At 43.9% G+C, this 13,934-nt stretch overlaps 1 protein-coding gene across 1 annotated transcript in view; it reads right to left on the bottom strand.

The window, feature by feature from the left end:
- Positions 1-3,103: 3,103 nt before the first annotated feature.
- The window catches only part of ADSS1 (adenylosuccinate synthase 1), a 55,095-nt gene continuing 44,264 nt past the window's right edge, over positions 3,104-13,934 (bottom strand). Inside the window, exons 9-13 of the mRNA XM_040333508.1 lie at positions 11,488-11,642; positions 9,060-9,184; positions 7,013-7,110; positions 5,789-5,938; positions 3,104-3,332 (exon numbers count right to left, since the gene is read on the bottom strand). Of these exons, the coding sequence (XP_040189442.1) occupies positions 3,280-3,332; positions 5,789-5,938; positions 7,013-7,110; positions 9,060-9,184; positions 11,488-11,642 (581 nt within the window). The 3' untranslated portion in view covers positions 3,104-3,279. The remainder of the gene's footprint in view (positions 3,333-5,788; positions 5,939-7,012; positions 7,111-9,059; positions 9,185-11,487; positions 11,643-13,934) is intronic.

Raw genomic sequence — 13,934 nt, 5'->3', positions numbered from 1 at the left:
TGGCGCTTTATACTGTAAATCAGGGCTCAAAATTTCAAGTCCTGAGCTACTAGCCAGGCCTCAAGAATTACTCGCCACCAGTTGCCCCACCTAATTCATACACTGCCCTGCGCCTAATTGCACCCGTAAACACGCCCTCGTAGATTATCTCATGGAATGACAATGTTTTATGCAGAATCAAGTTACAAAATTAAATATTACCAACAACAACAACTTTAACAAAATGGGACAGAGCACTGGGGGCAGACCAGAGGGACAGGGCACTGGGGGCAGACCAGAGGGACAGGGCACTGGGGGCAGACCAGAGGGACAGGGCACTGGGGGCAGACCAGAGGGACAGGGCACTGGGGGCAGACCAGAGGGACAGGGCACTGGGGGCAGACCAGAGGGACAGGGCACTAGAACCGATTCCCCATTCTCTTGCTGTCTCCTCTGCAACTCCCATCCATCCTCTCTCTCTCTCTCCCATTCATCTCATCAGGAGCCTGTGTGTGCGGCTCCACGCTTGCATGTCCCCACTTCCCCTTTCATTCAGGCTGGCGGAGAGGAGCTGCAGCACAGCGGGAGGGAGTACAATCCAGCGCCGAGATCCACACAACTGCACAGCCATTGACACCATAGCACAGCGCACACTGACAGCGCACAGCACACATTGAGACCAGTCTGTTCACAGTGCTCAGGCTAAACTGTTGGACACTTACATAGAGCACAAGGAGAGGAAAACTGCACAAACTAGAAGGCTTCCGCTCTCATGTCAGGGCAACTTTCAGTGAGCGCTGCACCGGAGTGGTAATTTTTGCAATCCTCCACCTCACTCATTACTTTCTGCTCTCCAGCTACATTGGTCGGGGGCCGGGGGGAGGGGGGCAGGCTCAGAGAGGTCATACTGTTAGGTCCCATGGCTTAATGAGAATTGTAAGGAGAGCACCTGTGTACTGCTCTGCCTGTGCGCGGCTCACCAGACTACTTTTCCCGAGCATGCACCTTTCCTCTTCGGCCGCCAATCTCATCGGGACTCTAAGTGTAGGCACAGATTGGAGGGACATTGGTCATGTAGCCCTGTCATCACTCGCCCCCAGCTTAAATCCACTCGCCAAATGCTAGTAGGCGAGTGGAAATTTTGAGGGCTGCTGTAAATGATCATAATATTTGAAGTCATTTGGAAGGGTGGTGTGCCAATATCTTATTTAGCAAACGATGAATGCACACAAAAAAATAATAATCGTGTTAAGAGTCTCAATCCAATTACCCTTCATGCTCTCTCTTTTGAACAAAGGCATTTCCTTGACACACAAGCTGGTCAAGTGTCCCAAGAAGACACAGAATACTACATTTTGGATGGAAAGAGCTGTACATACCCAGAAATTTAGAGGACTCACATTTTCCCACACTGCACAGCCAAACAGGAGACAAGCAAAGGGGCTCATTTATAATCCGCTCTTCCACTATAAACTACTAGGTGACTCCACAAGACCTGCATTGTGCAGCCCATTCATAACATGCCATGTGTGGAGCATTCGCTACCTCCAAAGTCTCTGCTGAAAGCAACAGAGAATGGATTGCAAGACAGGCCGGTAACATGACCTAGAAAGGTCATGTAGTCTCCTCCTGGCGTTCCTTATTTTTAATGCGTTTGAAGTCCCAAGGCAAGCGGAGCATAATGCGATTTAAAAAATGTGCAATGCTTTTTTTTTTTTTTTTAAGCAGCAGCATGGCCACAGTAAAGCCATTTGCGTTTTACTCATGTTTTTGGAATGTGGTTCAACCTTAAAGTGATGGTGGGGCGGTTTACCTTGCGGGCGTGCTCCCGAGTCCAGCATTTGCATCCATTAGACACAGAGTGCCGAACTCGGCCCTGCCCCCCTGGTCTGGATTTGATTGGCAGCAGCGAGAGCCAATGGCTAAGACAACAGGCAGAGGGGAAGAGCGTATTTGGCGTGGGAATTACAGGCCTCGGGCGGGCGCGACCAGCGACAGAAGTTGTCACCTTAATATATAGCATGCATAAAAAGTATGAGGGTTACAACCCCTTTAAGGGCCAGTTCACACCAGATGCAATTCAGTGTGCTTTTTCCCCCCTGCACTAAAAATGCATGCACAGTTATTTCCATGCATTCCAATGGCTCTAGTTCACACTAGTGCAGACCGTTCCAGTCAGGTTCTGCACCAGAACCGACGTGCAGTTCCAGTGCGTTTTTTATACAATTTGCTAGGTTCCAGTACAGTAGTTCTGTGCAGAAAAAAAGAAATAAATTCAGCCCGCTCTACTTTTCTTTCTGCACCGGTGTGAACTAGATCCGTTGAATACACTGCATGCATTCTAGTGCAGAAAAAAAAGCGGAACTGCATCTGGTGTGACCACCAAGGCCAGAGATCATCAGAAAACGTTATTGTAAAGTGCTGCACTATAAACATTCTGTATATGAATTCATATTTCTCATGAAACATTCTTAAAGTCTAGATTTTTTTTTTTTATAAAAAAAAAAAAAAAGTAGTGAAGAGGTAAGGTTTTTTTTCCTTCAGATTAGTGAAGAGTTTAGCTTTTTTTTTTTTTTTCTTCCCCCTCAATAATAAAAACCAAGTAAAACAATTTCTACATTTGTAGAAGCGAGGTGGATAGAGGACTCCTCCCCGCTGAAATATTGAGGGGGAAAACTTGCCAACTGCAGCTGATTTTATCATTTCATTCTGTAATTTTTTTCCTTCTGGGTCCAAAATGTAAAAAAACAAAAAAAACTATTTTTTCACTGTCTGATTTTTGAATTCACATATAGGGTGGTCATTCACTCATTTATTTATTCACTTAAATTATATGTTTATTCATTTATGTATGTTTTAATTTATGCAATCGCTGCTTTATATATTTGACACATTGTTCACTGATAGGTGTCATTACACGTATATATTCATTCATTCATTCATTCATTCTATTTCACATAATAGCAGCAGCTATATATCGTTTAAGGTTTTTCTCCAGCTGAGCGCAGTGGGGGTGGGTAAGCAGACAGCCATTTTCTTTTCTACCAACTTGTTCAAAAAAAACAAACCCGTTCATGTTTTCAGGTCTAATGCGCTCCTTTACAGTATTGCGACCAGACAAGTGTTTTTATTTCAAACCGATTTTTATTTAGATGGCTGTAAGTCATCATCACAATTTTTACCAAAGTGGGAAACCATTCACACAGCAGGTCCAGAACATGTAGCAGCGTACACAAGTCACTACAGTCACTGACAATGGCGGTGCTTTGTCTTGAAAATCAGTGACAAGGACATGGAAGTTTAGAACAGCTCAATCATAGACTCTCGAGACTTTCCAACGCCAACCCATTTCACTGCATAGAGAAAAGAAAGACATATTACCAGCTGCATTCCACACAATCCTAGAGGTACACAATATGAAAATTCTGCACTTTTATTATGACTGGCAAAAGATTCTTTGGATCACCCATACTCTGCCAGGAGAGGGCGCTCTAATTTGTAATTGACAGTGTCAGTGTGCTTGTAAAAACTACACAGGAAAAAAATAAAATAAATAAATAAATAAATAAATAAATAAATGGCACACAATTCTCGAATCCTGATATATATATATATATATATATATATATATATATATATATATATATATATATATATATATATATATATATATATATATATATATATATACACATATATATATATACATATACACACACACACACACACACACACACACACACACACACACACACACACACACACACACACACACACACACACACACACACACACACACACACACACACACATATATATACATATACATATACATATACATACATACATACATACACACACACACACATATATACACACACACACACACACACACACACACTGCATGTTTGTTGATATACAATTTTACACACACAAATTCTGCATTAGGGGGATGCGCCCAGCTGTGCTGCGATTCGTCACAGCACACGCTGATCACCTGGTCCCGGCCAATAATTAACTGAGCTTCACCGAACACAGCTCTGAATGTAAACAAAGTCATGTTCCGTGACACGGGATCTAGTTCCTGGCTAAGCAGGGAGGGAAAGCAACCGGATCCCCAGTAAAAATCAGCATATAGTACAAACACTGGTTAGGCACACATTAAACCCCTTGATCGCCCTAGATATTAACCCCTTCCTGCCCAGTGTCATTAGTACAGTGACAGATTAGCACTAATAATGTTACTGGCAGTTAGTCCAGTTCCCCCCAGTGTCAGTTAGTGTCAAATTGGCCACCACACTATGGCAGTCCCATTCAAAGGCCCCTTTCACACTAGGTGGATCCATCTCAGCGGAGTCCGCCAGCTCAGCGGGAGATCTGTGGATCTTCGCTGAGCTGGCGGATGAGAAGTCCCTCACTGCTCACTGAGTGGGGAGGGGCTTGTGCAGTGCCGCTGTCTCCTATGGAGAGATCTGATGAAAAAAAGCAGACAGCATGTCCATTTTTATGAGATCTCACCCGATCCGATATGGACAGATGGTGAAGTGTCGCCATCGGTCTGATTTTAGCGGATCAGATGTCAGTGGACATGTCTCCGCCGACATCCGACACTCCATAGGAGGAGATGTATGGAGCAGCCGTTCAGGTCCGCCGACAAATAGGACATGCAGACCTGAACAGCCCAACCGCTGAGCACCACCATTACTAATATAAAATAAAAATTCCAGTATATATCCCATAGTTTGTAGATGCTATAACTTTCATACAAGCCAATCAATATACACTTACTGGGATTTTTTTTTTTCACCAGACACGTAGCAGAATACATTTTAACCAAAAATTAAGAGATTGATTTTTATTTACGGTATGTTTTATAGCAGCAAGTAAAACATTCTCTCAAAAATTGTTCTTGTTCAAATAATAAAAAAAACTAGGGATGATTAAATATCACCCAAAAGAAAGCTGCATTTGTGTGAAAAAAAGTGGATACAAATTGTTTGGCTACAGCATTGTATGGCCACGCAATTGTCGGTTAAAGTAGCGCAGTGCTGAATAGCAAAAAAATGGCCTGGTCTTGAAGTGGTTAAATCTTTTGGAGCTAAAGTGGTTAGCTGGCAATCCTGCCAAGTTTCTCATCACTGGTCCAAGTTAACCCATCTGCCAAGCTATGTGCACCCTATTCATGTGCTGTGGGCAGTACAGAGCTGTTCAAGACCCATCTGAGCACATGCAATCATCAACTGTCCTTGATTAGGTAATGTATAGCAATTAATGTATAGCAATAATAATAATAATAATAAATCTATTAGGAAGGCGATTACATAATTCATAAATTATTCCTCTCATTCACCTGGCAGGTGGCGCTACAAATTTTAAACATTTCCTGACTAGACTTATTTCGGCCATTAATGGTGCGAAAATCACTTGATTCCCCCATCAGTCATTGTTGATGAAGGAATCCCGCCAGCAATCAAATTGCATGAAAAATCCAGCAGGCTGGTTAATCGATTGATCGACTTGGGTACAGTCAGTCTGCCCATACATGGTTTGGATCTCAGCCAGTCCCTGTTGAAAAGAACGACATTTGTTCCACCATCGGCCAGCTTTAGTTGATTGACAGAAAAGAGCTGAATAGCTAAAGCTCATATTTACCCACAAATTTACGGGACGCGGCTAATCCCCACCCTGATCAGAGGAGACCATATAGCTCATCACACTTAAAGCCTTCTTGAGCAATCCAGTTCCAAGCAACAAGCGTCACTTGGCATATATTGTACAAAAAAAAAAAAAAAAAGTGTAAAGCACTCACCAGGCGCTCCGACTTGATTTTCCACAAATCTGATGTATTTTTGGGCATTGGCAGGAAGCTCCTCCCATTTTCTGGCACTTGTGGTGTCACTCTTCCAGCCTGGCATGACCTCATACTCTACTTCTACCTGTTGTAAAATTTCTTGATTTGCTTGAAAAAAAAAGAAAAAGAAAAAGTCAAATATTGTGTAAATGCCGATTCATTTAGAATGCAATGTGTTGTGAACTCTTGACACCATGCAGATTCCAAATTATATTTTGATGATCAGGGTAGTAATAAGGGATTAGGGATGTTAAAGGGGTTGTAAAGGTTTGTTTATTATTTTCTAAATAGGTTCCTTTAAGCTAGTGCATTGTTGATTTCCCTTCTAAATGTATTCTCTCTTTGTCTGAATGTCTCACTTCCTGTTCCTCCTCAGTAAACTTGCCCCATCATGTGAGTTGTTCTGGCTGGAGGTTAGTCAGCATACTCACCCCCTCCTTTGGGACTACATCCCTGCAGGGAGACGCCACAGTGTCTCCCCGCAGGGATGTAGTCCCAAGGGAGGGGGCGAGCCCCCTGACTAACCCCCAGCCAGAACAGCTCGGATGATGGGGCAAGTTTACTGAGAAGGAACAGGAAGTGAGACATTCAGACAAAGAGAAAACATTTAGAAGAGAAATCGAAGGAAAAAGTGAACCAATAATGCACAAGCTTAAAGGAACCCATTTAGAAAAAAAAAAAAAAAAAAAACCTTTACAACCCCTTTAGTTTTTTGGAGGCGTCTGGTATTACTTCTATTTCAGTATTCATATTAGGCAGTCAACCTAAATATTACAGTGGCCCTTTTAAAGCTTGCCCCAATCCCAGTCCTCCATAGGTGCTCCAGGGGCCCTCCGCTTTCCCTGGGGGTGCGGGCTTGTGCCTGAGCTGCGTCTATTGACAGACCGGGGTGACTCAGCCCTGCCCCCGTCACTGCATTTGATTAACAGCAGCAGAAGCCAATGGCCACCGCTGCCCTCATCTGCCCAATGAGGGAGACCGATGCGAGAGCTACTGCTCTCATGCACTTTGCTGGATGGGATCGGGCTCAGGTAAGAGGGGGGGCTCCTACAGCACAAAAGTGTTTTTTTTTTACCCCAATGCATAGAATGCAGGCTGTGAAAGCACTTTAAGCTGGCTAGCTTGATTTATAAAAGCCAGGCGAAAAATTAAATTGGACAAAACTATTTGTAATGCACAAACCTGGAAAGTAAGGGATCCTCTTCCCCTTGAGTGTGTAGGCCACACCAACTTTAATCTCATCCAGTGTGTCTAAAATGTCCAGTTTCGTTAGAGCCAAGCTGTAAGAGATCAATAAATCCATAAGTATTTGTCATTCAGTGATGGGAACTTTGTGATCTCCCTAGAGACATTTATTCTGCAGGCACTTGGTGTGCATATCTTGCAATGTATCCCAAAACCCAGGGGCACCCTCCCAGACAAGCGACTTGCTGGTGGAAAGTTTTGGACCACCCCTTTCTACCTCAGACCTTACTAATGGTTAGTTAAGGTGACTATGATGGGACCAGGTGGTACCAGGCGGCACTTTTTGGGGGGCGGCATACTGACGCTCGCCAGCCCATTCTGCCTGTGAGGAGTCAGCGAGTGAGCGGCGCCGCTGCCTGTGAGGTGCCGCGCTGTTACTGGTGACAGGAGCGGGCGGGCGATCAGGACACTGAAAGCTGGGGGGGTTGGGGGGTTGGGAAGCAGTCAGCCAGTGAGCGCCGCTGCCTTGAGGAGCCCGGCAATGCTGCTATAACTAGTGAGGAGCGGGCGGGCAGGACAATGAAAGGAGGGGAGGGTTTTTTTTAGCAGTCAGCCAGTGAGCGGCGCCGCTGCATTGAGGAGCCCGGCGCCGCTGCCGTTACTGGTGACAGGAGGGGGGGGGGACACTGAAAGGGGGGGGTTCTTTAGCAGTCAGCGACAGGTGACGCAAGTGACCATCCGCAACGTGTGGCAGGTGACCATCCGCAACGTGTGGCAGGTGACCATCCGCAACGTGTGGCAGGTGACCATCCGCAACGTGTGGCAGGTGACCATCCGCAACGTGTGGCAGGTGACCATCCGCAACGTGTGGCAGGTGACCATCCGCAACGTGTGGCAGGTGACCATCCGCAACGTGTGGCGTTGCATGATAGAGCACCCCTGGTTTTTGGGGTCCCAAGGCTGTTTTACAGAAGACCCATGCTGATGGGCCTGCAATACAAACTGTCAGTGCAAGTTTCCCAGTCCTACAGGTACACTCGAGATTGATTTAAGGAGAAAATAAATAAATATATAAAAAAATAAATCTGATTGCCGCCATTACTAGTAAAAAAATAAAAATGGCATAAAACTAACCCCTATTTTGTAAACACTATAACTTTTGCGCAAACCGATCAATAAATGCTTATTGCGATTTTTTACCAAAAATATGTAGAAGAATACGGCCTAAACTGAGGGAAAAAAACGTTTTTTTTTTTTAGATCATTTTTTGGGTATATTTATTATTGCGGAAAAAAATAAAAATAAAGTAAAAATATTGAATTATTTTCAAAATTGTCACCATTTTTTATTTATAGCGCAAGAAATAAAGACCGCAGGGGTGATCCAATACCACCAAAACTGAAAGCTCTATTGTGGGAAAAAATAAAAATAAAGTGCGTTAATTTTGTTTGGGATCCGGGGCTAAAGTGGTTAAAGGAATAATCTGCTCGTCTCCACCCAAAAAGTTGGTTACTATAGAAACAAATGCCATGCTTTTAGGTCTTTCTTCTGGTTTGGGATTGCCAATAAGCATTTTTGAAGGACAATAGATTATCTTTAAACTAAATGACATTTCATTTGTTTTCCTCCTTTAGGTCAGATAAAACTGAAACGGTAATCCCATTTTGGAACCAATCTTCAGGGATATCTCAATGATATGAACATACTTTGCATCTTACTGAAGCTGAAGATACCAAGTTTACCTTGTAATGTGACATGGACATTGAACTTAAAAACATGTAAAAAAAAAAAAAAGTCTGAAACCATCTTATTGCATTTAAAAGAAAAAAAAAAATACAAAATAAAAGCCGTAGAATGCAGAGTAAAGCTATTAAATTTTTCTACATCTTCCAATGGGATTAGAGACACGAGAGTTTGAATACGATAGGGGTTGCAATTGGACAACCCCCGTGCCCCCCTCCCAAGGAGGCAGTTTAATAACAGATGGCGATCTGTACAAAATCTTGGCGCTTTGTAGCATTTTAGAGAAAAGCCGCGGACTTACGCAGTGAATCCGTTGATCATATGGGCGTATTTTAAAATGACCAGATCCAGCCAGCCACACCTTCTCTTCCTGCCTGTGGTCACTCCCCATTCATGACCCTTCGTCTGAAGAAGAGTGCCTATATCCTGCAAGAGATGAAAAGCTACGCTTTAGTCAGACATGAAATACTGCACTTTAAAGTGACCCGGTCACCCATGTACATTTAATCGGCTTCACATCAAGTAAAGTAGGCAATGGGAACTTGCTAAAGCTTTGTGTGGTACCAAAAGGTCTGCTTAGTTTTACAGCAATTAGATCTGCATAATACGATTAATAGTAAATGGCACCACTTTAAAAAAGTCGGGTACACACTACAGGGTTTTTTTTCCCCCCATGAAACCCAGCAGGGTTTGAGGATTCTAGGTCTTTCACCTAGGCAAGCGACTTTGGATGAATAGTGGAACTACAAAAGAAAAAGAAAAAAGGTTTTAAAATTAAAATAGATTTAAGTTGAAAGACTAAAGATTCACTTTAAGTCACCTAAAGCGGAGTTCCACACTAAAAATGAACTATTATATATATATATATATATATATATATATATATATATATATATATATATAAATAAATAAATAATCTCTATTTTTTTTTTTACTCGCTTCTATCTGGCTGTTACTAGGCAGTATTCGTAATCTGCCTGGTTGTAGGTGGTTCAACTTCCTGTCCCAAGACCCCATTGCCTCCTGGGAAAACATGACATTCATTTCCCAGGAGTCTCTGGCCGTTACTATGCCAACAAAAAAAAAAAAAAAAATCACCCAGCATGCACCTCTGCCTGAAAACCAGGAAGAAAAAGGAACTGGGCTTCACATGCCCGCACATGATGGATACGGCCACAGCATGAGCTGGAGGATAAAAGGCAAGTGTTTGCAATGATTTCTGGAACGATTGGGGGAGCGATTAATATGTTTTAGGGACTATTTAATGTAACTAAATTTAGCTTGCAAAAAAAAATTATTCCCGGAACCCCGCTTTAAGAAAAAAAATAAAAAATAAAATAAGCAGTAGCATTTTTGGGCAAAGAGATTCTGTAGGTCTTCTGCCATCAATGTTTCTTCCATGCCCAATTTTATTTTGCTTGCAATTGTACACCAAGTTCAGCGCACATCTCAGCGTGCTGTTGGTGGCGGGACAAACCAACTCCTGTGGGTACGTGTTGACAATTTACCAACATTCTCCAGAGGAGTCTGTCCGTGTACTTCTTGGATTTTATCCATCTCTTTGCTCTCAGCCGCTCCTGATGTAGGCTGCCAAGTAAGAGTTGATGTAGCAACAGTTGCTGTGACTTGGTTGTTCCCGAGGGAGGCGGCCTCCCCTGGTCCAAGCCATCATTTATGATCTGGCACTTCTGGGTATGGGGCACGCATGTGATTGGACACAGCAGGTCCAGCGGAACCAGATATCTGCCGATCGTTTAGGAGAAAGGCAGATCGGCGGTCTGCCTATATAAACACCCCCCCCAGTTAGAAAGCACTCACAGGGAACAGATTTTGATTGCCCCCAATGTTAACCCCTTTGCTGCAAGTGTCATTAGTACAGTGACAGTGCATATTTGTTTTTAGCACAGATCACTGTATTTGTGTCACTGGTCCCCCCCAAAAAAAAAAAAAAAAAAAAGTGTCAGGTGTCCGATTTGTCCACCGCAATATCAGTCCTGCTTTAAGTCGCTGATCTCCGCCATTACAAGAAATAAAAATATTTGCAGACTATATATGCCAATTGGGATTTTTTTTACTAAAGAGATGTAGCAGCATATATATTGGCCTAAATTGATGAAGAAATTCGATTTTATTGTATGGAAAAAAAAAAAGACGTTTCTCAAAATTAATGGTTTATTGCGTGAAAACTAAACCGCAGAGGTGATCAAAAACCACCAAAAAAAAGATTTGGGGGGGGGGGGACATACATTTTATTGGGGTACAGCCCTGCACGTCTGTGCAATTTTCAGTTAAAGCAACGCAGTGCCGTATTGCAAAAAATGGCCCGTCATGAAGGGGGTAAACTTTCTGGAGCTGAAGTGGTCAAGTTGCATTTCTAGATACCAGTGGAGCATGGTCTAGGTGACGACATGCCTTTGGAAGGAATGTTATTCCTGGCTGGCCAATCAAGTGCTGAAGACTCCAGATCCAGATGATCAGATGAAGATGGAAGCAGTGGCCATGGTATGAGGAGGGTGGAAGCATGGACTTGCTGGAAGGAGGAACTGTATGCCATGGGGCATTCGCACATTATGGCATGGGGATCCCTTCCCACTTCAGCTCCCCCTCAACAGTCCACCGGTTTACCCATTGCTTGGAGTTGGTTTTTGATCACACAGATGCAAGTCCTGCTAAACAGAGGCCCATAAAATAAAAAAGCGTAACCCCAACACACACCCCAGAACACTCACATTGATCTGCTCTGTAGGGAAGGCTCCAACGCCTACTCGAGTGGAGTAAGCCTTAACCACACCATAGACGTCTCCAATATTCTGAGGAGGGATTCCGAGTCCAGTGCACACACCTCCTACCGTACAATTGGAAGACGTCACATAGGGATACGTTCCTGCAGATACAGAAGAGTCATTTTACAATAAGACCTGTTCTCATGACAATCGAAGAATAAAGCACAATCACTATGCAGTATTACCAAAGTACAAATGATGAATCCACCAGGTACACATAGAATTACATAGAATTACAAACTGAAGAAAATAAAAATCCATGAATGTTAGAATTTAGAAACACCCATGTGTGCTCCTTCCATACATGAAGGTCTTGTGACCATATTGAAGCCTGCCCCAAACACTTTAACTTTGCAGCTTAGTCCTGTCCTTCCTCTCTAAAATAAACCAGCCGTTAGGACAGGCGCCCCCTAGCAGCACAGAAGGGAATGTTGTCCTCCGATCTCCGAAAAAGCTTAACGTGCTTTGCTGAGCTCAGTGGCTGCAAAAAGGAGAGCAATGTTGCAGCTGCTGAGGTCATCTGTGGCGACAAGAAATATTGCTGCACTTGTGTGAGGTTCAGGCCATCGCTTGTTCATATACCACTAGGGGGCACTCAATCTAACATCTGGTCCATCTTCGAGAAGAGGACAGGACACTGAGCTATGAAAACCATCAGAAGTGTTTGGGGCAGGCTTCACTCCATTCATAAAAGGCCTATTAGGGATAAGAAGAGCGTCAATGGATATTTTTAAAGCAGACCATCACCTTCTTCCACTACCTTCTCTGCTCAACCCCTCCTTCCATCTACTATACCAGTGGTCTCCAAACTGTCGGCTGTCCTGTTTTCTGTTGGTTGCAGTGACTGTGTGTACAGTTGAAAATTAAAGACAACTTTTTTAAGTCATTTTGGAGTGCGGCTATCCAGTTTTTGTTTCTCATTTTGCTATTCTGCCATCTGACACCAACAATTGAGCACCATTTTTTCCCACCGACACCACTAATCCTCCCTAGGATACCAACAATGGGGCACTATTCCTCCCCCAATACCAGCAAAATGTACACTCCCCTCTGGCCAAAGTCCAGGCCTCCTAGAGTCTGGACAATAAACCGGCCCTTTGTTTAGAATGTTTGGAGACCCCTGCCCTCTACGTTATTGCACTTTTTCTAAAGTAAAAACCGCCTAGCCCCGCCTCCCCTCCCCTCCCCATCCTCAGGCGATTGACATGCACACAGTTCACTTTTGGGATATGCACACCACATGTCCCAGGATGCATAGCCTATTTAGGAAAGGAGGAGGGGGATGGGCCTGTTGGGACATCAGGAGATTCACCCACTGAACTAAGAAGAGTTGGCAGGCAGAAAAACATGGTGGTGTGGGACAGAGCTGTGGCCGGGCATGAGAGGATCTTAGCGGGACAACACTGAATGGGCATCTGAAATGTGCAGATACCATCGTAAGGTAAGCGAGAGCGAAACAAACATGGGGGCGGGTGGAGATCCACTTAAAGTGGAGGTTCACCCTAAAAACGATTTTTTTTACAATAGTAAGGACATTTCATCAGTTTTTTTTTTTTCACTGTACTTACCTTTATATCCGGATTTTGTCCAGGGCTTCCACGTTCTGATGACTCCGGGACTGGGCGTTCCTATCCCAGCCTCAGGGTTCCGATGACTGCGGGACTGGGCGTTCCTATCCTTCCGTTCGATGATTGACGTCTTGTGAAACAGGTTAGCTGTCGCACAACGCGCGTCACCAGATTTCGGGAAATAGCCGAGCTGCGAGTCTGCACTATACGGCGCCTGCGCCCGCCGTGTAGAGCTGACTTTGCAGGCGCCGTATAGTGCCGACTCGCAGCTCGGCTATTTCCAGACATCTGGTGACGCGCGTTGTGCGACAGGTCACCTGTTTCACAAAACGTCAATCATCGAACGGAACGATAGAAACGCCCAGTCCTGCAGTCATCGGAACCCGGAACGACATCAGGATATAAAGGCATGTACCGAGAAAAAAATGACCTGCCGAAATGTAATGTCCTTAGTATGCTGGCTCTGCTCGATGTAATTTAAAAAAAATTTTTTTTGGGTGAACCCCCGCTTTAATAAAATTTAATGTGGTAGCCATGATTTTTGTGGTCACAAGAGGAAGGCATACAGGAAGTGGCAAATTTAATGACACTCCCAAATCGGTTTGCAGAACGCAGTGTGAACTCTAGATTTAAATTGCATGGGTCTGAACACCCATGCAATCCGATTCCAGTGCGGACCAAAAAAAAGACTCCTGCACCATTTTGCGAATGTGATGCGATTGCAGACATACAAACTATATGGATGAATTCCCATTGCACAGACATCGCATGTGATGTGCACAGGAACGCAGCATAAGTGTGAAACCAGCCTTAAAGCGTAACGTC

The sequence above is a fragment of the Rana temporaria genome, chromosome 13 (assembly GCF_905171775.1).
Source record: "Rana temporaria chromosome 13, aRanTem1.1, whole genome shotgun sequence".
NCBI lineage: Eukaryota > Metazoa > Chordata > Amphibia > Anura > Ranidae > Rana > Rana temporaria.
The sequence above is the reverse complement of the archived record's forward strand: the minus strand, read 5'-3'. Positions and strand labels throughout refer to the sequence as shown.